Here is a 22,941-nt window from a genome sequence, read left to right as displayed (position 1 = left end):
AGTGTTCAAGGCCAGGTTGGACAGGGCTTTGAGTAACCTGATTTAGTGAAAGATGTCCCTGCCCATGGCGGGGGTTTGGGCTACGTAATCTTTTGAGGTTCTTTCCAACCCAAACCAGTCTATGATTCTATGATACAGTATGTGCATTAATAATTATATAAGAAACATTATCATTAGTATACAATCCACCGCACAACCAAGTGCATTTGGACTGTAAGGTGGTATATCTAAATTGTTGAAAAGGCTCCTTTAGAATTATTTCCATTTACTGCTAATAGAGGGAGACCTGTACCAGCTTTGGCTTACTTGGACACCCAGTGCATGAGAAAGGCCGAATACCAAGAGCTTCCCAAAGGGTCTGGCAAAGCCCAAATGGACTTGCATAGAGAAACCACAGGGTTGGACCAGCTGATTTCTTGAGGACCCTTCTAACCTCAATAATTTTGTGAAACAGAATCAACCTTGCTTTCCTTGCTTTGACTCCTTTTGAAGAAGAAACAGTAGATACAGTGTTGATTTAGGCTATCAAAGGTTCAGCAGATGTCTAATGCATCGCATTGTCAAGGGAACAGCTTGAGTCCTGATGTTTTATTGTTAATTATTTTAACAACATCCACCAGGAAGGAAGACACTGCATAGATTGAGAGAGAACAACACTCTCTCAAAAAAAAGTCTGTAACTGCAAAATAGTAAAGGACAAAGAAAATTTATCTGAGCAACCAACATCATGGTTAATCCTGAACATAATTCAGGTTAAATCAAGGCACTGCAGAATTCTGTTCCACAGCTGCAAGACAGTAGCAAATGCCTGTTCCAGTCACCCTTCTCTGATAACTGTGATAATGCAAAGAGAATGGGCTGTTCAGCACAGAAATATCTCAGTAGACACTCATAAAAATTAATTCTTTACATAGGTGGTGTGCAGATGTCCAAGGGAGCTTAGGCAAGAGACAGTCAAAAACTCATTGAGTACTTTAATCACTTCACTTGCTACACAGGCTGAGATAGTCTTGTTCACACATTTCTATAACAATCAAAATAACATTACTAGGCCACCCTGTGTGCAGTGGTAAACAGACCATCAAACACTCCATCAAGACACATCCTGATCTTAGATGTGTACACTTTCACAGAAGCTTCATCCTAATGCATCCTAATGCATCCACTGTGCTAACAAAAAGTGATACTAATGAAAGCAGCATTAACTTCTTCCCACATGTAAGAGAATTTTTGAGGGAAAACATTTCAGAGGCTTATATTTGTTGGACAGAAGTAGAAAATAGAAATAATAATAAAACGCCACTACCATGTTCCAATTCTAGATTCTCATGTCCTGACCAAAGAAAGTAACAACCACATCAAAATAACCCCACCCCAAAGCTAACCAGATCCCTATCAAGCATGAAACTTCCAAGTGGGGACTAATGTAGTTGGAAAAAAAAATTTAGATGAATAGATAAAGTGAAAACTCTGCTGCTCATGAAAGCTGAAGGAAAATGGCTTTATCTTGGATAGCCTGGGTGGTACCGGCTGAGCCTGTCCTGAATATGTCCTCTGCACTAAGCCTCCTGTGGCATTTTGCACTGTTTTCTAGACCACACACTCAGATGCGGATACACAAACCACATGTGCTAGGAGTGCCTGCCCTGCCCTGAAAGCAATATCAGCATTATGTTGTTATTACTTGTGCAGCCAGGCTTTTAATACAACTTATTCGTTTTACCTTTTCAATACTTTTGATTCATTAATGGTTTGTATGTAGCCTCTCTATTGGCCATTAGATGCTTAAGGATTTGAAAGAGGAATATAACTGCTGGAAAAAAACACCATTATTGGAGTGAAAATATTTTTAGCTTATTTTTTCTCTGCTAAAGAAATAGGCTTTATTTCTAAGTCTTACTAAAAAGATGTTAACTGCCAGCTTCACAAAACTACTATTTCCTAACAGGACCTAGACCTTGAGTTTGGTCTCCCTGTGAGCAATGATAAAAGGTAATAATTTACTCCTCACTGTGATGAGATGGGTAAACTTTACTAATGGAAATTCCAGCTTATAGCATCAGTTCTCTGAAGCAACATAGGAAAATGCGTGACCCATTTGGTGTAACACTCAGGAAAGGGCTACTTCTAGTCAGAATTATACTGAATGATGATGAAAATACATTTCTGCTATATTCACAGACTTTGCACAAATTTCCAGACTGGAGAAATTAAAAGTAATCAAAGAATGAAAAAAGCAAGATTATCTCTTTGTAGTAGCATCAATCTGGCTGAGGTAAAACACAGAATAAATAAGGTGCAATATTCAAACAGATGTTAAACATACATTAGCACATCAAACCAAAAGACAGCTTAGATTTTTGTATGATGCTGCAATACATCTCTCTCATCAAGTCAGCAACAACACAATTACTACAGCAGTGAGCCAAAGAAGCTGCCACTCTGCAGTCACTTGAGCTTACAGCAAATGGAACTGCTGACCAGCAAACTGTATTCTCCATGTTAGTGTAATGAAGCACATCCAGCTACCAAGGGATCTCTCCTTTACACTTTTTTTTTTGTTTTAGTTCCCCCACCCCGGGTATTGTTCTCACTGTGGTAATACTTTTATTTCCTCTCTAGTCACAGTGGCATTTCTCGCTACTCAAATAAATGCAAGGCCTGATGTGGTTGTGCTTTGATGTTATTTTATCTGCTCACTCAGACACAAAGCCAGCCTTGTAAATGTCATTGGTTTAGCTGTGTTAGTGCACTGATTAACTCCAAAGCACACACAAAAGCACTGCAGATGAGTTTTAGTTCCCATCAGCTGTTCATAAGCTTTTATGACCAACAGTAAAGCTCCTTGATACAGTACACAGAATAGCTTCTTGGTGTATACTACATTCTACTGTACAGTGCTTAAAAATTAAGAAAACTATTGAGGTTCATAAGAACACATGCCTTGCACTTGTTAAACTTTGGAACATGTTTTGCGCTGCTTATTTTTGCAGTTCCTGCTAGCTCCTGCTATGGCTGAAAGTCTGACAAAATTTTCACTGCAAGTCTCAATTTCAGTGCATCGCACTACAGCAAACTCTGCAAATCAATGGACCAATGGGCAAACACAAACATACCAAGTCCCTCTATAGACTGAAACACAAGTTTGCTAGAAGATACCCTTTTGCTGTTAAACTGCAAGTGGTAAAAGATGGGACATGATGTGTATGAACAAAGACAGTATGAAGCAAATCAATCATCCTACCATCACAGCAGTGTCTGGAGTAAGATAATGCATACAACTGAGCAGGACAGTTTTGTCTTCAGACCATTCTAAAGCTTTCCCATAAATTTTGCAAACTAACTAACGGGCTTAAAATCCATGGGTTCTTCAAAAGACCCCAAAGCACTAGTATACTTTCTAAGAAAACAATATGATATATACCAAGTAAGGACCAAGGGCCCAAACTAGATTGTGAACACACTTTATTTCACTGTGAGAATGGGAAAGGACAACAGGTCAGGCAAAACCCACAAACTTGTAATTTCCTTCCCCCAGACTAAAACAAACTTTAACAGAAATATACTGGCTTCACCATCACTGTATTGTGTGTACTCTGCTTGTGAAATTGAAAGCAGAGACTTAACCTAAAAACACCCAACCAATGCGGAGAAGACAGAGGAATGATCAAGCATTTCTTACAGTCCAAAGGCTGAAGACAGAGCATGAATTTTGTTTTACCTTGGAAGATTCTCCTCACTTCAGTGTATGCCCCTTCCTCCTTTCTTGCTCCTTCTCTTGGACTAAGAGTGGACTAAGATGGCCTTCAAATCCAGATGATATTGAAATTTTTGTAAAGCTTCTCAGTGAACTCAAACTTCTAAAAAGATACCAGAATTTGTCTGCCCAATTGGACATCCATTTTCTGAGGTGAAAAGTTAGTGGTGAGACAAAAACGTCCTTACTATTGGATACAACTGCTGAACTAGTAACAGTGACTCACACTTAAAATTAATTTTTAGATATTGCAACTTACTGCTAACCTCCGTCTGGTCACCTCAATGAATTAATCCAAGTTTTCACATATAACTCTGTTTTAAACATCTTGACATTAAGTAAAACTCCAAAACATTTACTGCCAAAACACTTTAACCGATCTTGGAAGGGTATCTTACTCATTTTTCTTTAGGAAAAATATGAATGTCTGAAATTAAGTGAACAATGATTTATTTTGTTTATGCATACAAAATTAGATTAAAATAGCTACTTTATTTTTTCTTATTTAGATCAATACTTAGTAACTCTTACTCTATAAGAATTTTGTGAAAAAGTCAACATGCACATACAAACACAACTAGAGTCTACTTTCTTCCCTCTCCCATTGAATTAGAAAATTTCGGAGTTTAGGGACGATCCACAATTTGCATGAAATTCAGCACTAACTTAACACTGTAATTGCTGTAATATCCTTTTAATGCCTATTACCTATTTGCTGTTTTCTTTCAGTGTATAACAAAGCTTATCTGGTATTTTAGGGGTAAAATGATTCATTCCACCACTTCTAGCAAAACAGTGCAAAAGTCATACTAGAAGTATTACGGGATTCTTCCCCTCCTGAAATTAGTTTTTACCACAAACCTTAGTTAGAAAGGACAAAATTCCATACGTATCTGGTATAACTAAAAGATAGGAAGTTGAACACAAGCCAGTAGACCAAGAGTTTTCATGGTTGCTTTTACATTTCCAAACATTTTCATATAAAATAATCAATAAAAATTGAAGTTTATCCCCTTTACACGCACAGTTTCCCACTCCCCTTCATCACTTGCCTTATGTCAAAAGTAACTTTAAAATTACACTCCCACTCCTCCCTCCCGCATCCCCAATTGCACATTAAGACATGGACTTAAAAGAACAACATAGCGCTTCAAGTATGCTTCATGCCAATCATCAATAAGAGTCATAACATTACTGAGAAAGTATACTTATTCTTGGGAAGCCTGAAAAGGACTTCCTGCAGAGGGTGGTCAAAGAACATTTTAAATAAGAAAAAAGCGCCCCAACCCAATCCGTATCCTGCCCTCTCCAAAAGATTAAAGCGTAAAATTTTCTTTGGACTTAAAGAAACAGTATTAAGATTTACCATCTGAATAAGAAAGAACCCCAACAGGAATTCAGTTTTACAGTGCTGCACAAACTGCACACTTGAAACGGTAAGTCATACAGATACTACTGTTCAGCTCTACACATACAGACTACATGTGGCTTATAAGCATACACAAGACGTACTGGCCTGTTCAGAAACAAGCTACATTTAAGGCTGGTAAACCTGAATAAACCTTTGCATCCAGAAGTATTTTTAAAATTATTTCCTCTTTTCATTGAGAGATTTGAACTTCTGATAGAAGGGTGATGATTTCATCAAGAAACCATCAGCAATATGAAAGCATGGAGCTTTGATGTGAAACTGAATACACATCCTTTTATTTGATCATGCATAAACAAGGATTTTAAGGAATAATAGATGGTATGAAAGAATGCTCATTTTTATAGACAAGAAATCCTCCTGGAAACACAAGCAGGTTACTGAAGAGATACCAAAATCTGGAAAGTATAAAAATCATATACACACAGAGATGTGTATACACACACATATATACAATATATCATATATGTATTCCAACATGTAACTGTATAACAACATACTTTTTCTTTTCAAATAAAGGGTTTTAATTCAGCAGTTGTAAAACAACCCAACAAAACAAGAAACAAAACTCCCAAACAAACTAAGCAGACCATATAGTATAGGAACAAACAAAAATGTTATGCCAATGGTTTTATGGTAAAAGTGAGTCACACACTGGCAGCAGAGGAGTGTTGAAACTCACAGTAATAAATAGCTCTAAATATAGAATTTTCTACAACATATCATTAGAAGACAGGACCAGTATTTCTTCTTTTATGATGATCCTGCAGAACACCTTTACTCATATACATTTAATTATATAACATAAAAACAGATGTAAGAATCTAGACTGCAAAAGATGCTGGATTCAGGACAGTATACATAACATTTTTTGATTAAAGTCCTACTGGCTCATTTGCTAAGGATAGATAGCAAGTCATATGATCCTATTTGGTGCATTTTCTACCATGGTCAAGATCAATAAATGGATAGAGCCAAGGACCTGTGGTCTAATCTGCTGTGGCAGATACGTAACAAAATATAGGACCGCTGTTTGGTCTCCAACTTCGTATCTTGTTTCCTGGAAGTGCAGAAGTAGAAACAAGACTGTAGTGTTTCAATTGACTAGAGAAAGATAGCAAGATGGGGCGTTTTAGCATGAGTAAGGTTACTAGGCTTGTGATAGCACTGCATCAAAGAGCACACATGGGACCCCACTACTTGCAATGTCTGGTAGTGTCATTTAATGATGTGTTGACTTTAGATTACATGTAAGCAATAATAAATAGATCAGTTATGTAATAAGGCAGTGTGTTGAACATGCATTCATCTTGTGGACTGGAATACCACAGAGAGAGATACATGATACCATACACATTCATTAAGACCAAGAATTTTTGTTTGGTTTTGTGTGTTTTTTCAAGGCTATCCAGGCAAACTCTTCCAGAGCATTTTCTTCTTGAGAAGAGTGGTCCTCTGAGTCTTGTCACTAATCCTCTCCCTTATCAAGAGATGATGACTGACTTTAAGGAAAAATAAAGCTGAAGAGAGTTGTTTTGGGTTTTTTCCCCCATTTCAGTTGCATCATTCTGAATGTTCAATTTGAAGAACAGTTTTTGATGCATCCAGATGCTGAATCCTCAGGAGGTTCCAGATGTTTCCAGATAACTCTGTAGTTTACGGACTGTGGTTTTGTCCAGTGAGCAAAGATCAAAGTCAAAGGTTGTATTTGTGATATGAAAGTGTCCAGTTTCTTCTATAAGATTCACTATCTGAAAGAAAAGATGCAGTTGAAAATTTCAGCAATTTTACATGCCCACTGAATGTATTAACATGCCACTAATTATCAAATGAAAGGCATAAAACAAGCCCAATTGCCCCAATACTTGCAGGTTAAACCATTGCCCTTACCACTCACTTCCTTTCTGATACAAGCTAGGGTCCAGACCTACCTCAGGATTTTTTTTTTTAATCATCATCAACCATAATGTCAGCCTACCTATCTGCTGTTCCAGCAAACATCACTGTCGAGATCATAATTTTCACATGTTGACAGAAAATCTGCATATTTTCTAAGTCAGTCTTTAAGAAAACAAACAAACAAAAAAAGCACAACACTCCCCCCACCCAGCCCAAACAGATTAAAAACCCCAGGTAGATCTCTCTCTGGAATATTAACTGTGTGCATAGCTGTTAAGCAGGTTTCTTTGAAAATAATTAGCATAAGCTTTTCTGAAAGCAAGGGAAAGAAATAAATCCTTACAGAATCTAGTCTGTATCACATAAAAAATGTATTTAAGAGCTCACATCAAATGTTAGTTCACATACTAGCAGTTATTGCTTAATAGACTGAAATGAATTTTTTTTAAACCAAGTCAACCATAAGATATCCCTACCAATGGCTTAAGATCACTTCATCTGGTGTCTACTTTATCAGTAAACACAGCTTTCCTTCAAACAGGAAACAGAAGAGCTGTTAGGAGCTCTTGAGAAGAACAGGGACTAAAACATCTCTCATATGAGGAAAGGCTGAGAGAGCTGGGACTCTTCAGACTGGAGAAGAGAAGGCTCAGCGTGGGTGTTATCAATGTGTACAATAACTGAAGGGAGAGTGTAAAGAAGATGGAGCCAGGCTCTTTTCAGTGGTGCCCAGTGACAGGACCAGAGACAAGAGGTTCTTGCTGAATATCAGGAAACACTTTTTTCCTGTGAGGATGACCAAGCACTGGCACAGGTTGGCTAGGGAGGTTGTGGGGTCTCCGTTCTTGAAGATATTCAAAAGCCATCTCACATGGTCATGGGCAACTGGCTTTAAACATCCCTGCTTGAATATGGAGGTTGGAACAGATGACCTCCAGAGGTCCCTTCCAACCTCAACTATTCTATTGTTCTGCAAAATCAACAGTATTATCTAAACTGTGGTTTTCTGCAGTTCTTACATAAAAATGTCTCTGAATTGTAGTCTACATTTTTAAGGAGTGGTCATACACAACACTGAATTGCTGTAACATGTAACTCCAGATATATTAAGTTCTAGGATGTGCACCTACCTAAAAAACCCATTCAGCATCCTGGAAAGCCAAAGCATTATTTGTCAGATAGGGCCACACACTATGGCTATGAATCTCTTATGCACCATTTAATTCCATGAGACAGACATCCCAAGTGAGCACAAAGAAAGGCACCCCATCCTGAAGAGGGTCTTTGGATAGTGCCATGGTGTTGTGGTTTAGCCAACAACTCAGCCCCACACAGCCGCTTGCTTACTCCCCCGCCAGCGGGATGGGGGAGAGAATCAGAAGGCTAAAAGTGAGAAAGCTCGTGGGTTGAGATAAGAACAGTTCAATAATTAAAATAAAACAATAATAACAACAACAACAATAATGCAATGAAAAGGAAAATAACAAGAGAGGCACAAAACCTGGGGGGAAGGGGGAATGAACAACCAAAACAAACAGCACGTGACGCAGCCATTCACCGCCCACCTCCCCGGCACGCCAACTACCCCAGTTAATATACTGGTCATGGCATCACATGGTATGGAATGAACATCCCATTGGCCAGTTGGGGTCAGCTGTTTTGGCTGTGGCCCTGCCCCTCCCAGCCGCCTACCCACATGGCAGAGCACGGGAAGCTGGAAAGGTCCCTGACTACCATAGGCGCTACTTAGCAACACTGAGCCACTGCTTAACAACAGCTAAAGCATCAGTGTGCCATCAGCACTTTACCAGCTACAGTGAAGAGAATTAATGCTTTCCCAACCCAAAACCAGCACAGAAGGACTGACAGAACATTGCTCTTCTGCTCAGCCTTTCCAACCATGCCTTCTGTGGTACTCAGGCTAGGCTCAATATCCTATTTGCATCCTTCAATCTGAAACCCATTTAGTTCTAGGGCTTCCACATATACCTCCACTGAAACACTGCTGCTAGATATTCCTTGTTTGAGCTTTATTACTCTGACTGTATTTCCTTTTTCACAGCTGGAGAAGATACAGTTGTACGCACACCTGGCTTACTGAGCATACCTTAAAATGACAAATCTGGTAGGAATACACCAACATGAAAAAGAATAATGAATTTCAACTAAATCTTTTGTAATTATCCACTCCCCTTTCCATTATATAAACAGAGGTTTTTTCTCTTCAGACCACAGAAGAAAAGACTATGTTGATTATAAATGAAATAACTTCATGTGTATTGTCAGGCATGGAATGACACAACCCAGAGTGGATTAAACAGAATGGAAGGAAGATAAAATAATAAGAGGGAAATGCCTGCCATAGTCTTCCTGTCAAATCACCTCCCATTTTCCAGACTGGGGGGAAAAAAAAAAAGTAAAATCTGTTTAATTGGGTTTGCAGCTGTCCGAAATTCTGAAAGTAATTAGGAACAATTAACATTTCATTTAAATCTGTGTCTCTTGGCTTTATTTTTTTTCCATATGGGAAATTTTAATCTAAAATTGCAGACTTCATTTGTCCACTTTTTGATTCATATATTCTTGTAACACTCTCCGTCTCCTACTGTTTTGCAATTAACATGGGAGAAAAAAAATCAAATGGGACAAAACTGATTGTTACCAGTTGGAAACTTTGATATGTGTTGTTTGTCATTCTCATTTTCGTCATTCTTTTGAGCCTCATCTAAGAGAGAAGCTAAGGAGTCAATCCAGCCTCCTTTGGTAAAGTTAGGAATCTAATCTCAGGCTTGGTCTCTGAATATTCACTCGGTTACAAATAAATGACTGCAAAAGAAGTTTACAGAAGCCAAGGCCAGGAAGAAGTTAAGCTATGCAGAAAAATTCTGTCTAACACTTCCTTGTGTTATGGTGGAAGAATATCACCACTCATAACCCCACAGCAATATATGTCATTTCTGAACCAAAAATTAGCTTAAAGTGTTAACACTGTACTTTTAAACAGCACTGTATATTTAAAAAAACTGATAAGCACTTTTATTGATCAGGTTCTGCTTTGGGCTCTTAAGCTCTAGGCCAAGGGAAACATAAACATTTTAAACATATCCATCATCCAACCCCCAAGAAATATAGCCACTATCTCAGGGCACCTGGTAAATCAGACTGAAAGGAACCCCAGAAGTTTTAATGGATGTATAGACATGTATCAAGATAAACCCAGACAACTCAATGAAAAACACCTGCCTGTGTACCAGTCAGTGAGAAATTAATGACTTACAGTATTAGCATTCGCATCCTTATTCTATTCAGAATACTTGAAAAAGAATAAAGGTTGAGATTAGTTGTCAGGAAGTCTGACAGTTGTAATATTAAAAACACAGCATTAAAATGTTTTATTCCGAGAGCTCAGGCTGCAAAGACCAAAAATATCCCATTTGTTCCTGCTATAGTAAACTTTTCTTTTCTGCTGTAATGTACATCTCTGTTTACATAATGTCTCTCCAGCCCAGTTTTATCATTATCCATCATAGTAGAACTATTTAAACAAGCAAATGAGTGTGTGTATTTAAGGAAGCCAAAGTGCAACTAATGACATAGTCATTTTTCAATTTATGGAGGGTTTTAGGCCATTTGATAGTTTCCAGACCTGCAGGCTACCCCTTGCAGAAAATTCTAAGATAGTTGCCATCTAAAGTTAAGCATCTTGTGGACGTGAGCAATGCAATTTTCAGCAGTGCTGTACACTCCCAGTTTCTTCCTTATGCCTGTGCTGTCCAGTGCACTGGCTTTAAGGAGATTTTTCACCAGCTGAAGACACAACTTCTGATGTATCAAAGTAAGAGGCAAAGTCTTACCAGAAAGCTTGTTGCCTTTCATGCTAACATCATCTGCACTGAAAATGCAGAGTTAGGAACCCAAGTTTAGCCATCCAAATTTTAATATATGGGACATGAAGCATTAACATCTGATTGCAGACTCAGTTATCTCTAACATTTCAGTGGAAATCACAGAGCAAAACAAAACAAAACACAAACAAACAAAAACAAACAAAAAAACCAAACAACAACAAAAAAAAACCCACAAAAACCAAACCAAACCAAACCAAAACCTCACCACTGTAAATACCAAACCCTTTACACTGAAAGAGGTGGGAGAGAGATTTCTCTTAAAAATGTGATTTCAGACAACCTTCTTCCTAGCCATGGTCCAATATTCATATAAAAATTGCACAGGTGATTCTCACAGAAGTAATTTCTTGGTCAAAAGTTCTTTTTCACCTGCCTCCTCCCCCTTGGGCAATTCTTATATAAGTATCATTTCACATCAGGATTACTTACTACATATCCACACACCTGCAGTGCAGTATCACATCCCTCCTGCCTCCTCCCTCTTTTTTACAGATTTATTTCAGCTTCCTTTAACAAAGTATCTCAAAGAGAAATGCCTCTCTTGTGAAAGAGCCACAATCTCAAGCAGGTATATTTTTCACATTTTCCACTTGGCTGCACTCCTGTTTGCTGTCATGCCTATGGACTTGCAAATTTATCCCTTGCTCTACTGACCTTTGTACTTCCTATAGTATCTATGTAATTGTATTTCTTGGTTAGAAGTTTCATATTCATTCCTAAAAACTCAGTCAGCAATGTACTCTTTTTATTTCTGTGCTCACTGCAGGTATTTTACATTAATTACATAGCTGCAAAGCAGTAAGGACATTTAAGATGGGATGACAGCTTATTTGTAGTGCAGAGAAGTACTGATCCTCTGCAAGTTATCCATTCAATATTGGGAACATATTCCTGTGAACTGATAAAATCATATGAACTAATGAGTTGCAGAATATTAAGGGACTAAAGGTTTTAAAACTAAACTGCATTATTTGTTTTGTAACAGCATAGAGCATTTGCTAGTGCAGAGTGGCTAAAAGACAACTGGTAAGTAACTTGGGTCTTCCATTGTAATTCTGGTAGACCTCTGTAGCCAGTGTTACGCAGTTATCAGCTACCGGTACAGAACGGTGTCCTAGCCTGCACGGTCCATTTGTAAATCCAGCTTTCACAAGGGCTGTATCGACTGCCGGCACACACTCCAAATGAAGGGAAACAATCTGCAAGAACAGTCCCCCAGGGAACAAGGCAACACTGATTCTACATCAACCTGACTTTTATAATATAACTAATTAAGGACTATGCTATGAGAAGTCATAGACTACAGCATTAAAAGTATACTCTTTATGTGAGTTGTGAGGCAAAGGTCATTGAATGAATGCTTCTCTCATCTGATAAATACATTCAGGAGAAAAGACAAAGTCTATCTTTAATTTAAAATGCACAAGAATATACTGTTCTTTTTTCATTCACGCTAAATATCCACTTCAGTCATCTCTTTTCACAGTTTTTCCTTGCATTAGTAACCTTCCATGAAGCAGATTACAACAGTACTCTAACACTGAAGAAGCTTTAGTGGTGAACTCATTATTTTTGTTACAAGTATTTCTTCCCCACCAAATACATTTAAATGCTACTAGATGAGAAAGAGGATTATGGATTCAACTTGAACCATCTTATTTGCTTGGAAAATATTTCTTAAGATGACAGGAGAATTCTGCTTGGAAGGGATTTTGCTAGTCCCAGCCCCTGCTCAGAGCACATTCAGCCATGGAGTCAGATCAGGCTGCTCTGGGCTTATCCAGTCAGGATTTTACAAGCTCCAAGGATGGAGACAGCACAGGCTCTCCAGGACTCTGCTCCACTGCTAGACCACCCTCATGGGGAGAAAATGTTTCTTGCTTGTTTTTATCTTTGCTTTGCAGAAAAGGTTTTGAAGATATTCTTTTTCAAAATTTCACATGAAACCACCTAAGCCCTATGCTCTGCATGCTGTCAATACTGACCCAGTGAAAGCTGGATTTACAGCCAGGCTATGCAGGCTAAGACAGACAGTGGTGCAGTTTTGTACTGATAGCTGGTAACTGTGTAACACTGGCTACAGAGGTCTACCAGAAGTGAAACCTTTCAAAACCTATGCTTTACATAACTGGGGAAGTCAGTGCTCAGGAAACAAAGCTAGAGCATGAATTCACAATATAGTGGCATTTTCAGATTCACTTTTTATGTGAACTCTCTAAGAATTAATACATAATGTAACATGGAGAGGGTGTTGCAATTTCTACCTTTTAGCCTCCTGCACAGCAATTTTCCAGCGTAGATAAAAATTTGCCTCTGCCACCATTCTGAAATTGTGCTTTCATTCCCTTTGTAGACAAAAGGGAACTTGGGAAACAACAGTACATTAAATATGAAGGATAAGCGACATGCATTCCTGTGTATTGTAACTTACGAAATCTGGCAAAGCTATCAAAATTCCTCTTTAACTAAGAATATCCTTAACCAAGATTAAGGTCTTCCTTTTCACTGACTTCTCAACTGTTTTCTCATCTTTACTCACAATATTGAGCCTGAACTAATAAACAGATTAATGCTGGGGCTTATAAAATATTTCTAACACACTTATCCAAGTGTTGGGAAATTTGATGAGTGATTGCAATAATTTAGAAGTGGTAAAAATTTCCCTCTTTACAACATGTCCACGACTGGCACATAATGGCACTAAACATAATAAAACCACCTGTGCTACAATTACAACTGATTTGTTAACAGTGCTTATTGTTTAATCTTCACAATTTGTAATCCAATATTACCAGACAATGTCGCCCCAAACAAAGAATACTATTCTTTGTTCTTACTATTGCATAACATGTCAATAAATTTGGGGCCTTCTTGGTTTGCACATTTTCATATTTTACTCCTTCCATAAATTCAGAAGACTCTACTAATACATGTGGTTTTGCCCAAAGTGAGTTTTGCTTTGAATTTCACGTTTTCTGTTTCCATTAGAAAGCATCTTTAATCGTTGCTGAGAAAACGCTGGTCATTTTCAGGAAAAAGCAACAGTATTTTTATCAAGTTATGGTGCATAGCTGTACCCACTCACCCATCCTGTTTTAATAATTATTGATACAGTGTGTTGAAAAATATAACAATGAATTTGTGAAAAATTTAGCTCAGATAGGCATTTTTTTAAATTTGCCATTTAGTGTGACAACACAATTTAAGGCATGTGTAAAAATTCCCTAAGCTGCACTGAAAGTGGTAATGAGCTGTATACAGATTATACAGGCTTGAAGGCTTTAAACCTGATTATAGAGTTCTAGATGAAGGGTAAAAAAACAGATGTGACTTCACAATTTCAATGAGCACACTGTGATATTGCATGGGAGTGCTTCTCACCTGCTGCAGTACATGTCTCTCTCTCAATGTCATTAATCTTCTGTGGAGCTCTACTAGTTCAGCAAGGTATGCCTAGAACCAAATCACCCCCCCCCCCAACAACTTGTTAATTAAGTCACAGCTATGAATTTCAAAAACTTCAGATGTCTGCCAAAACAATACAAATTGAAATTTTATTTTAAATCTTTGAGCTAAACTTTCTTGTTTAGTAGTCTGGCTTTCTTTATCTTAATACAACCCAGATATGTGTTTTTATGGGTTTTCTTAGATACTTCATACTGATGAAAATATTGTCAGATGCTCCTTTGCTGTAGAATATAATATTTATTTTTCAAAAGACTGGGGATGCCAAAACAACATCTTAAAAAAACATCTCCCATCCTTCCAAGTAAAACCCAAACCCAAAGGCTCACAATCAAATCCCTCTTTTTCTTTAAAGCTATATAATTAATTTTTTGCGTGAACAAGGTGGGGAGAAAGATCAAGCAAGATTAATCCAATGGTAAATTCCACTGTCCTTCCTCCTGGAATGTCTAACATGTCCCAACTCTCCATCCAATTACCAACTTTCTCCTTCAGCCTGAGCTATCAGAAACTTTTTTCTTTTTAATGGAGAGATACACAGATACCAGCTTAAGAAACTGAAAAGCATAGGGATTAGGCCACTGAAAATCTAGCAACATATACTGAAACTTGGGTCTCCTGCCTCGCGTTTTCATGAAGTTGACACTAATACCTTTAAAATATGAACCTTCAGAGGAACTTGGCCACACTGGGAAATTATGCTATGTTAACTCACACAAGGACTTAGAGCTCTTACCCATGGCCAGCTGACATGATTTTAAAGAAAACTCTCTTTCTTAATGTTAAATGGTAACTGTTGCTTCGTATCATTCTAGTTAATATGCTAAATCACACTAATGCATGGCTCTCAGAAAGGATTCTGGAAAACATGTATTTTTTTAATTGATTGAGTTATTGGCTAGGAATACAGCTGTGAATTCTCCTCTTCAAAAATCACTACTTCATCTGTGAAGCACAATGCAAACTAATGGTGGAGAGGAGACAAAATAAATAATAGATGGCAGATTCCCAACTGGTGACATTTGCCAAATCACCACATGGATTGAAGAGAAGGAAAACACTCCCAGAACAGAACAGAAGAAGAAAGAATTACTGAAAAAAAGAGAAAAATATCTACACCTAAAGGAACCCAAAGCAAAGAGGTTCTAATTACTAAGATTTTTCATTGTGTAACAAAGGTTGGTATTTAATAAATACATTAATATCACATTCTGGACTAGTTTACAGTTTCCTCATTCTCATTTACCTTATCACAATCCCCATTCTTCATTTGTTTATCAGGTTTGTTCTGTTTTATTGGACTTCTCACTTCTAAAATCTGCAAAAGAAAGAAAATCCTGTAAAATTTAAATGCATCACTGGATACAATTACATATGAAAAATCTGCTATCAGTTAATAACACAAAGAATGTAACATCTGGAGAATATGTAATCAAAACTGAGCTTTTCATTCTTTAATTAGTACAACCTACTTATACTTTTTCAGAAAAAAGCCGCTTACAGCAAAAAATACCGAGTTGCTGGAATGACATGATATTGACATTACTAATCTTTCAAAGAATTAATTTTGTGACATTTAAGACCTCCTCAACACTTATTCATATCTTTTGCATGCTGGTAGGATAAGAGGTCTGATATTGCAGATACAAAATGATGCTGAGGCACTCTTCAGTACCTTTGAAATGTCACATGATCAGTGTATTTTTCCTGTTCTTCTTTTTCCCTTCAATGCTTTCTCTTTTCTTCTACAACAGTGATTTTGTAACATAGCCTTTGAAATGATCGCATGAGTTGTAACTGAAAGAAAACCCAAGTGTTTGACAGTAATTTCTCTTGCACTTATATAGTACCCTTCCTCAGTGCCATACAAAGCCATTTACTACCACATATACAAACCAAGAATGGTTCATCCAGTACTGAACCACAGTCAAAAGTGTGTCAACAAGCAGAACACCATGCTTAATATCCAAATTTTAGAACAAAAATGAGGAATATTTGGGGAAAACAGAACTGTTGATTGTTCTTCCAATTTTTTCCCATACAAGACACATTTTTTGAAGCTAAAAGTAGAGTAAAAAAAAAAATCACCATGTCATTTCTAGCCTGGAATATGATCAGTTCTTTTGAAAAACATGAAAGTTAAACACATGATCACAGATGATGTGAGATTTTCCTTCACATTTCATTGCAAGTAAGACTAATATCGGTAGCATGATTATCTCCAAAACTAAACTGGACAGTCACAACACAGGACAAAACTCAGCAAATAAACCAAGGAAATAGGCCTATAAAAGCAAGTCTTCTAGACTAGCAAGAAGTCTCACTGACAGCTTTCTGTAAACTCCCTCTCATTTCTACTTCCCTTGGTATAAATGACTAAACTTTGCTTATATGCTGCTCAGGGTGACCAGAACCATAAGAATACAGGAGGCAAGCAGCTATTTCCTTATATATAGAAAGTGACTGCAGACCTGAGTTAATATTACCTAAGGATTTACTTAGCTAATAATGATGCATGGCCAGAAAGGAAAACATACTGTCGTAGTTTAGCCGGCAGCTCAGCCCCACACAGTCACTCACTCACTCCCCCACTGGTGGGACGGGGGAGAGAATCAGAAGGGTAATGCTCGTGGGCCTCTGCAAACTGGCTCGATTCACCTTCTCCTTCAGCAGTTTCTGCTACTTGTCGTGTAGGACTCCATACAGCAGCCTTCCATCTCCGGTGCTTTCCCACAAGGCGACAGGACCCATCAGTGAGCAGGGCACACTGCTTCTCATTTTCTGGCAGTTTGTTATACAGTGGGGCTTCTTCAGCGCGTGTCACCTCCTCCTCTGGTGATAATCCAAAATCTTTGCCTTCTGGCCAGTCCATAATCACTTCCAAGATTCCTGGGCGACTGGGGTTTCCTACTCGAGCCCGCTGGGTGATCAGTGCAACCCATTTACTCCACATAGCATCAGTTGCGTGGTGTGTAGAGGGGATGTTTCCTTTGAACATCCAGCCCAGCACTGGCAGTCGGGGTGCCAGGGGGAGCTGTGCTTCAGTACCAACCACTTCTGAAGCAGCTCGAACCCCTTCATATGCTGCCAATATCTCTTTTTCAGCTGGAGTATAGCAGGCTTCGGACCCTCTGTATCCCCGACTCCAAAACCCTAGGGGTCGACCTCGGGTCTCCCCATGTGCTTTCTGCCAGAGGCTCCAGGTGGGGCCATTCTCCCCGGCTGCGGTGTAGAGCACATTCTTTACATCTTGTCCTGTCCGGACTGGCCCAAGAGCTACTGCATGAACTATTTCTCGTTTAATCTGTTCAAAGGCTTGTCGTTGCTCAGGGCCCCATTTGAAATCATTCTTTTTCCAGGTCACTTGATAGAGAGGGCTTACGATCAGACTGTAATTTGGAATATGCATTCTCCAAAATCCCACAACGCCCAAGAAAGCTTGTGTTTCCTTTTTGCGAGTTGGTGGAGACATGGCTGCTATTTTGTTGATCACATCCATTGGGATCTGACGACGTCCGTCTTGCCATTTGATTCCTAAGAACTGTATTTCTCGTGCGGGTCCCTTCACCTTACTTTGTTTTATGGCAAAACTGGCTTTCAGAAGGATTTAGACTATTTTTTCTCCTTTCTCTAAAACTTCTTCCACTGTGTTGCCCCACACAATGATGTCATCAATGTATTGTAGGTGTTCTGAAGCTTCTGCCTGTTCCAGTACAGTCTGAATCAGTCCATGGCAAATGGTAGGACTGTGTTTCCACCCCTGGGGCAGTCGATTCCAGGTGTACAGGACACCCCTCCAAGTGAAAGCAAACTATGGCCTGCACTCTGCTGCCAGAGGGATTGAGAAGAATGCATTAGCAATATCAGTTGTGGCATACCACTTGGCTGCCTTGGACTCCAGTTCATATTGTAGTCCTAGCACGTCTGGCACAGCAGCACTCAACGGTGGAGTGACTCCATTCAGGCCACAACAGTCTACTGTTAGTCTCCACTCTCCATTAGACTTCCGCACTGGCCATATGGGACTGTTAAAGGGTGAGCGAGTCTTACTGATCACTCTTTATCTCCTCAGTTGGTGAATGAACTCATGGATGGGGATCAGGGAGTCTTGGTTGGTGCAATATTGCCGCCGGTGCACTGTTGTGGTGGTGATCGGCACCTGTTGTTCTTTGACCCTCAGCAAACCCACAACAGAAGGGTCCTTCGAGAGAGCGGGCAAGGTAGACAGCTGTTTAATTTCCTCCGCCTCCAAGGCAGCTACACCAAAAGCCCACCTGTACCCTTTCGGATCCTTGAAATACCCTCTCCTGAGGTAGTCTATGCCAAGGATGCACGGAGCCTCGGGGCCGGTCACAGTGGGGTGCTTCTGCCACTCATTCCAGTTAGGCTCACTTCAGCCTCCAATACAGTTAGCTCTCGGGATCCCCCTGTCACTCCAGCAATGCTGATGGGTTCTGCCCCTGTATAGTTTGATGGCATTAAGGTGCACTGCGCACCAGTGTCCACTAAAGCTTTATACTCCTGTGGGTCGGACGTACCAGGCCATCAGGTCCAGAGTCCAGTAAGCCTGGTTATCCCTTTCCTCCACCTGGCTGGAGGCAGAGCCCCTCTAGTCCTGATCATGGCAGTCACAACTCACTTCCTGTAAATGTGAATCAACAGTCTCTCTGTTACGCTTAGAAATAAAATCAGTGCTTCTACTCCTCTGTCTGGGGACTTGCTCACTGGAAATTGGAGCAGCAGCTTTCCTGGAAGAGCCTCCCTGAGTGATTGTTCTTCTTTGCAGTTTACGCACTCGTGCCTCTAGGGTCGAGGTAGGCTTGCCATCCCACCTCATCATGTCCTCTCCATGGTCATGCAGGTAGAACCATAGGGTGGCCTGTGGTGTGTATCCTCTCCTTTGAGTGAGGGATGCTTACTTCTAATGGCTGAGACACTACTCTGTCGAGGTGGGGAGTAGGACAGATCTTCTTTGAGTTGCTGGACCTCTTGGGACAGTTTCTCAACAGCAGAGACTAGCAAGGAAGAGAAATTTGTTTCATAATCCCAGAGTCTATCAATCACCTGCACCACCATTGGTGTCTCGTCATCTTTCCAGGACATCACTGCCAATGAGTTTGCATATGAGGATGGTGCGCTCTGTACAAACTTCCGCCACATGGGTCATGTGCACTCGGCTTCATCTGGATCTTTGGATGACCGTTGATCGTCCAGGTCACCATAAATCACCTCAAACACAGCTAATTCCCTTAGATACTGGATGCCTTTCTCCATAGTTGTCCATTTTGCTGGGCAATATGTAACATCTTCTTTAAAGGGATACCTTTCCTTCACTCCGGACAGGAGTTGCCTCCAGAGGCTGAGGGCTTGTGTTCTTTTTCCAATTGCTTTGTCAATGCCCCCTTCCCCAGAAAGGGATCCCACTTGTTTGGCTGCTTCTCCCTCTAATTCCAGGCTACTGGCCCCGTTATCCCAGCATCAGAGCAGACAGGTGACAATGTGCTCACCTGAATGATGGCTGAAATCTTTTCGCATATCTTGCGACTCGCTTAAGGACAGGGATCAGGTGATCTCCATTTATGACTTCTTCCTCCTCTCCTCGTGACAGCCCTGCTTTTTCATCAACCCATTCTAAACGAGTTGATGTCCGCTTCCAAGGTTTCATCTTGTGTATGGGGGTGACTAGTACTGGTACGGGTTGATTCTCTTGAGCCAGCTCCAGTACTTGTCGTGGGGGTTTGAGTGGCTGCAGTGCCTGTCACTTTGCATTTCAATCCAGAGACATTCTCTTCCCCCTGGGGGCACTGAATACTGTTGAGCAGGGCTCGGTATGCATGGGCCAGGCCCCAGCACGTTGCAGTTATCTGTGTCTCTCTGGAGTTCCCAGAGTAACAACATACTTTCTCCAAATATTCTACTAGTTTTTTAGGATTCTGCACTTGTTCGGGGGTGAAACTCCAAAACACTGGGGGTGCCCACTGCCCTAGGTATTTGCCCATGCTATTTCACATGCCCTGCCACTCATAACTATCAAGCCTTGGGGCAGATTTCTGGGTGATATTCTTAAGTTGCTTAGTCAAAACCAAAACAACATGCCCAAAAACTAACAATAAGTGCATCTTAACCACCCAAGGATGTTCAAGATACAAAAAGGTTGTTGTAATAGAGGCAGAGACACCATAGAACAAAGTTGCAAAGATACTATTCTGTATTTCCTCCATATAAAATCTCTCAGATGAGGAGGTATAATTGCTAATTGCCTCAACAAGGTGGTGTCCAAAGTACAGTAATGGTTTCAGCAAAAACCCCAAATACCAGATAAAGCTGAAAACAAGTGTTTGCATAACAAATCTTGTAGGCAAAATGTTACTAATCACAGCAGAACACAGCAGACTAAACAAACCAACACCAATCTTTAACACCAACTGCAAAAAGGGCAACATGGTGCTGTAACTAGCAGCTGTTGTTATCTCCAACCCCTGAGCCCCACGTTGGGCGCCAAAAAGACTGTCGTGGTTTAGCCGGCAGCTCAGCCCCACACAGTCACTCGCTCACTCCCCCACTGGTGGGACGGGGAAGAGAATCAGAAGGGTAATGCTCGTGGGTTGAGATAAGAACAGTTTAATAATTAAAATTTAAAGGAACAACAACAAAAAATGCAATGTAAAGGAGAACAACAAGAGGCGCAAAACCTGGTGGGGGGAATTGAGGGGGGAGGGGAACGAACCGCTGAAACAAACCGCACGCGGTGCAGCTCCCCACCACCCGCTGACCCGATGCCGCGCCTCCTCTAAGCCACAGAATGCCCCCCCCTTAATATACTGGTCATGGTGTCACATGGTATGGAATGAACATGCCATTGGCCAGTTGGGGTCAGCCGCCCCTGCCATGTCCCTGCCCCTCCCAGTCCCCCGCCACACGGCAGAGCACGGGAAGCTGGAAAGGTAGCTGACCCCCACAGTGAGGAGAATTAACCCCTTCTCAGCCAAAACCAACACACATACTCTTCTGAAGAAAAATCCCAGTTCTTTAATTCAGCACTCCCTGGGGTTACTGTTGTATAGGCCAATGGAAGAACAAGTCTTGTTTTGAAAAAAACAAACCTCTAGGCATGGATCCAGTACCTTTTAGATGCTCTTCTTGTTTTTAAAGGAAAAAAAATTCTTGGTTTCAAATAGAACCTTAGCAAGGACACAGTATATTTGAAAAAGTGGCTTCCTTAAAGTGCTTTTGATGTGTAGTTGAAATCCAACATCTCAAGCACTCTCGTTTAGATGCGACACAGCACTAATCACATCTGAGGAAGCTTACAGAAATATTAACTCTGTCCTTCCTCTTCAGTTCTATGAATGGACTCAGTCAACACAAGCCTTGTTTCATCAGTCAAAAGCATCATCCTGGCAAGCAGCACTCTGCTACCAAGCAGAGATTTCAAATATTGCTACCGTCCATACAATCTGAATTCTCATAATGCTTCCCTAAATTTCTGATTTTCAGCTTGATTATAAAATTCAGCTCAGTTATAAAAATGAAAGAAAATATGTGAAATTCAATTTTAGCTGGCACACTGCTGTTATTTGGAGTGTCTAAATGTGCAGGCAGACCTTCTGTTAGATCACTAAAGGGGAAAGGAACATAAAAGATGTGGCTGAGGGGGCTGCTGATATTGAGACTTACAATTACTTAAAAATTACATTGACTGTAGAAGTTAGTCTTCATTAAACAAGCCATAGGTGTTTTACTTGTGCTTAGTCTCCAGTAAATGCAATATTCTTCATCTTTATAGCTCGCTTTTTTCCCCAAAAGACTCTCTTTTAAAAACACGTAATGCTTTCTGGGCATGGAATGTCCTTGCTTTCTCTGTGCACAAACTACTGCCTAGATTTTCTCCCATACAGTGTATTTGAACTTAACTGACATTAATAATAATGGAGGGTTTTTTGCACTATCAGAAAACTTGTACTGGAAACCTTATTAGAAAAACAACGACAAATAAATAATTTCTGCCAGATAATTGAAGCAGTTAACCTAAGAGGTAGAGGAAACACTTATCCATAAAACTCACGAACTTTTGTTAATATATGTGGACACTATTCTAACTATATTAATACTGTAAGCAGCCATTTATTGCCAGTCAGTAAATTTCATGACTGCTGTGTGTATGATCCAACTAACACAGGGAGTGAATTATGGCTCCCTAAAATAAGTGACAAAATATGTATTTTATAAATCTTTTTTGTTAAAGAATATCAGCTTTGATGTTTACTTTTTATATTTAGAGAGCCTTTTCTATTGGTGACTGGGGATGAGGTAACTCAAACTCTAATTCTCATTTGTCTCTGATGTATTTTGTATGTGTAGGTTATTTAATTTCTTTTCTCTGAAAAACAGAACTGCTCTACTTTCCTATGTCAAAAATAATAACAATGTTAGCTTTTATCCATATGGAGCAAGTACTCTGATGGTGAAGTAAAAACTACTGA

General features: G+C 39.7%; 1 protein-coding gene across 5 annotated transcripts in view; it reads right to left on the bottom strand.

Annotated features, from left to right (window-relative positions):
* Positions 1-3,454: 3,454 nt before the first annotated feature.
* The window catches only part of MLLT3 (MLLT3 super elongation complex subunit), a 144,750-nt gene continuing 125,263 nt past the window's right edge, over positions 3,455-22,941 (bottom strand). For 2 of the 5 annotated variants that reach the window (XM_075078157.1, XM_075078160.1), the window contains 3 exons: positions 15,705-15,776; positions 14,375-14,446; positions 7,313-8,468 (listed from right to left, as the gene is read on the bottom strand). In XM_075078157.1, the coding sequence (XP_074934258.1) occupies positions 8,283-8,468; positions 14,375-14,446; positions 15,705-15,776 (330 nt within the window). In that variant the 3' untranslated portion in view covers positions 7,313-8,282. Of the gene's footprint in view, positions 6,938-7,312; positions 8,469-14,374; positions 14,447-15,704; positions 15,777-22,941 lie in introns of those variants that run through there. The other 3 variants (XM_075078159.1, XM_075078161.1, XM_075078158.1) reach the window with 2 other exon arrangements.

This window comes from Phalacrocorax aristotelis, chromosome Z (assembly GCF_949628215.1).
Source record: "Phalacrocorax aristotelis chromosome Z, bGulAri2.1, whole genome shotgun sequence".
Taxonomy (NCBI): domain Eukaryota; kingdom Metazoa; phylum Chordata; class Aves; order Suliformes; family Phalacrocoracidae; genus Phalacrocorax; species Phalacrocorax aristotelis.
Note: the sequence above shows the minus strand (reverse complement) of the source record. Positions and strands in the feature narration are given on the sequence as shown.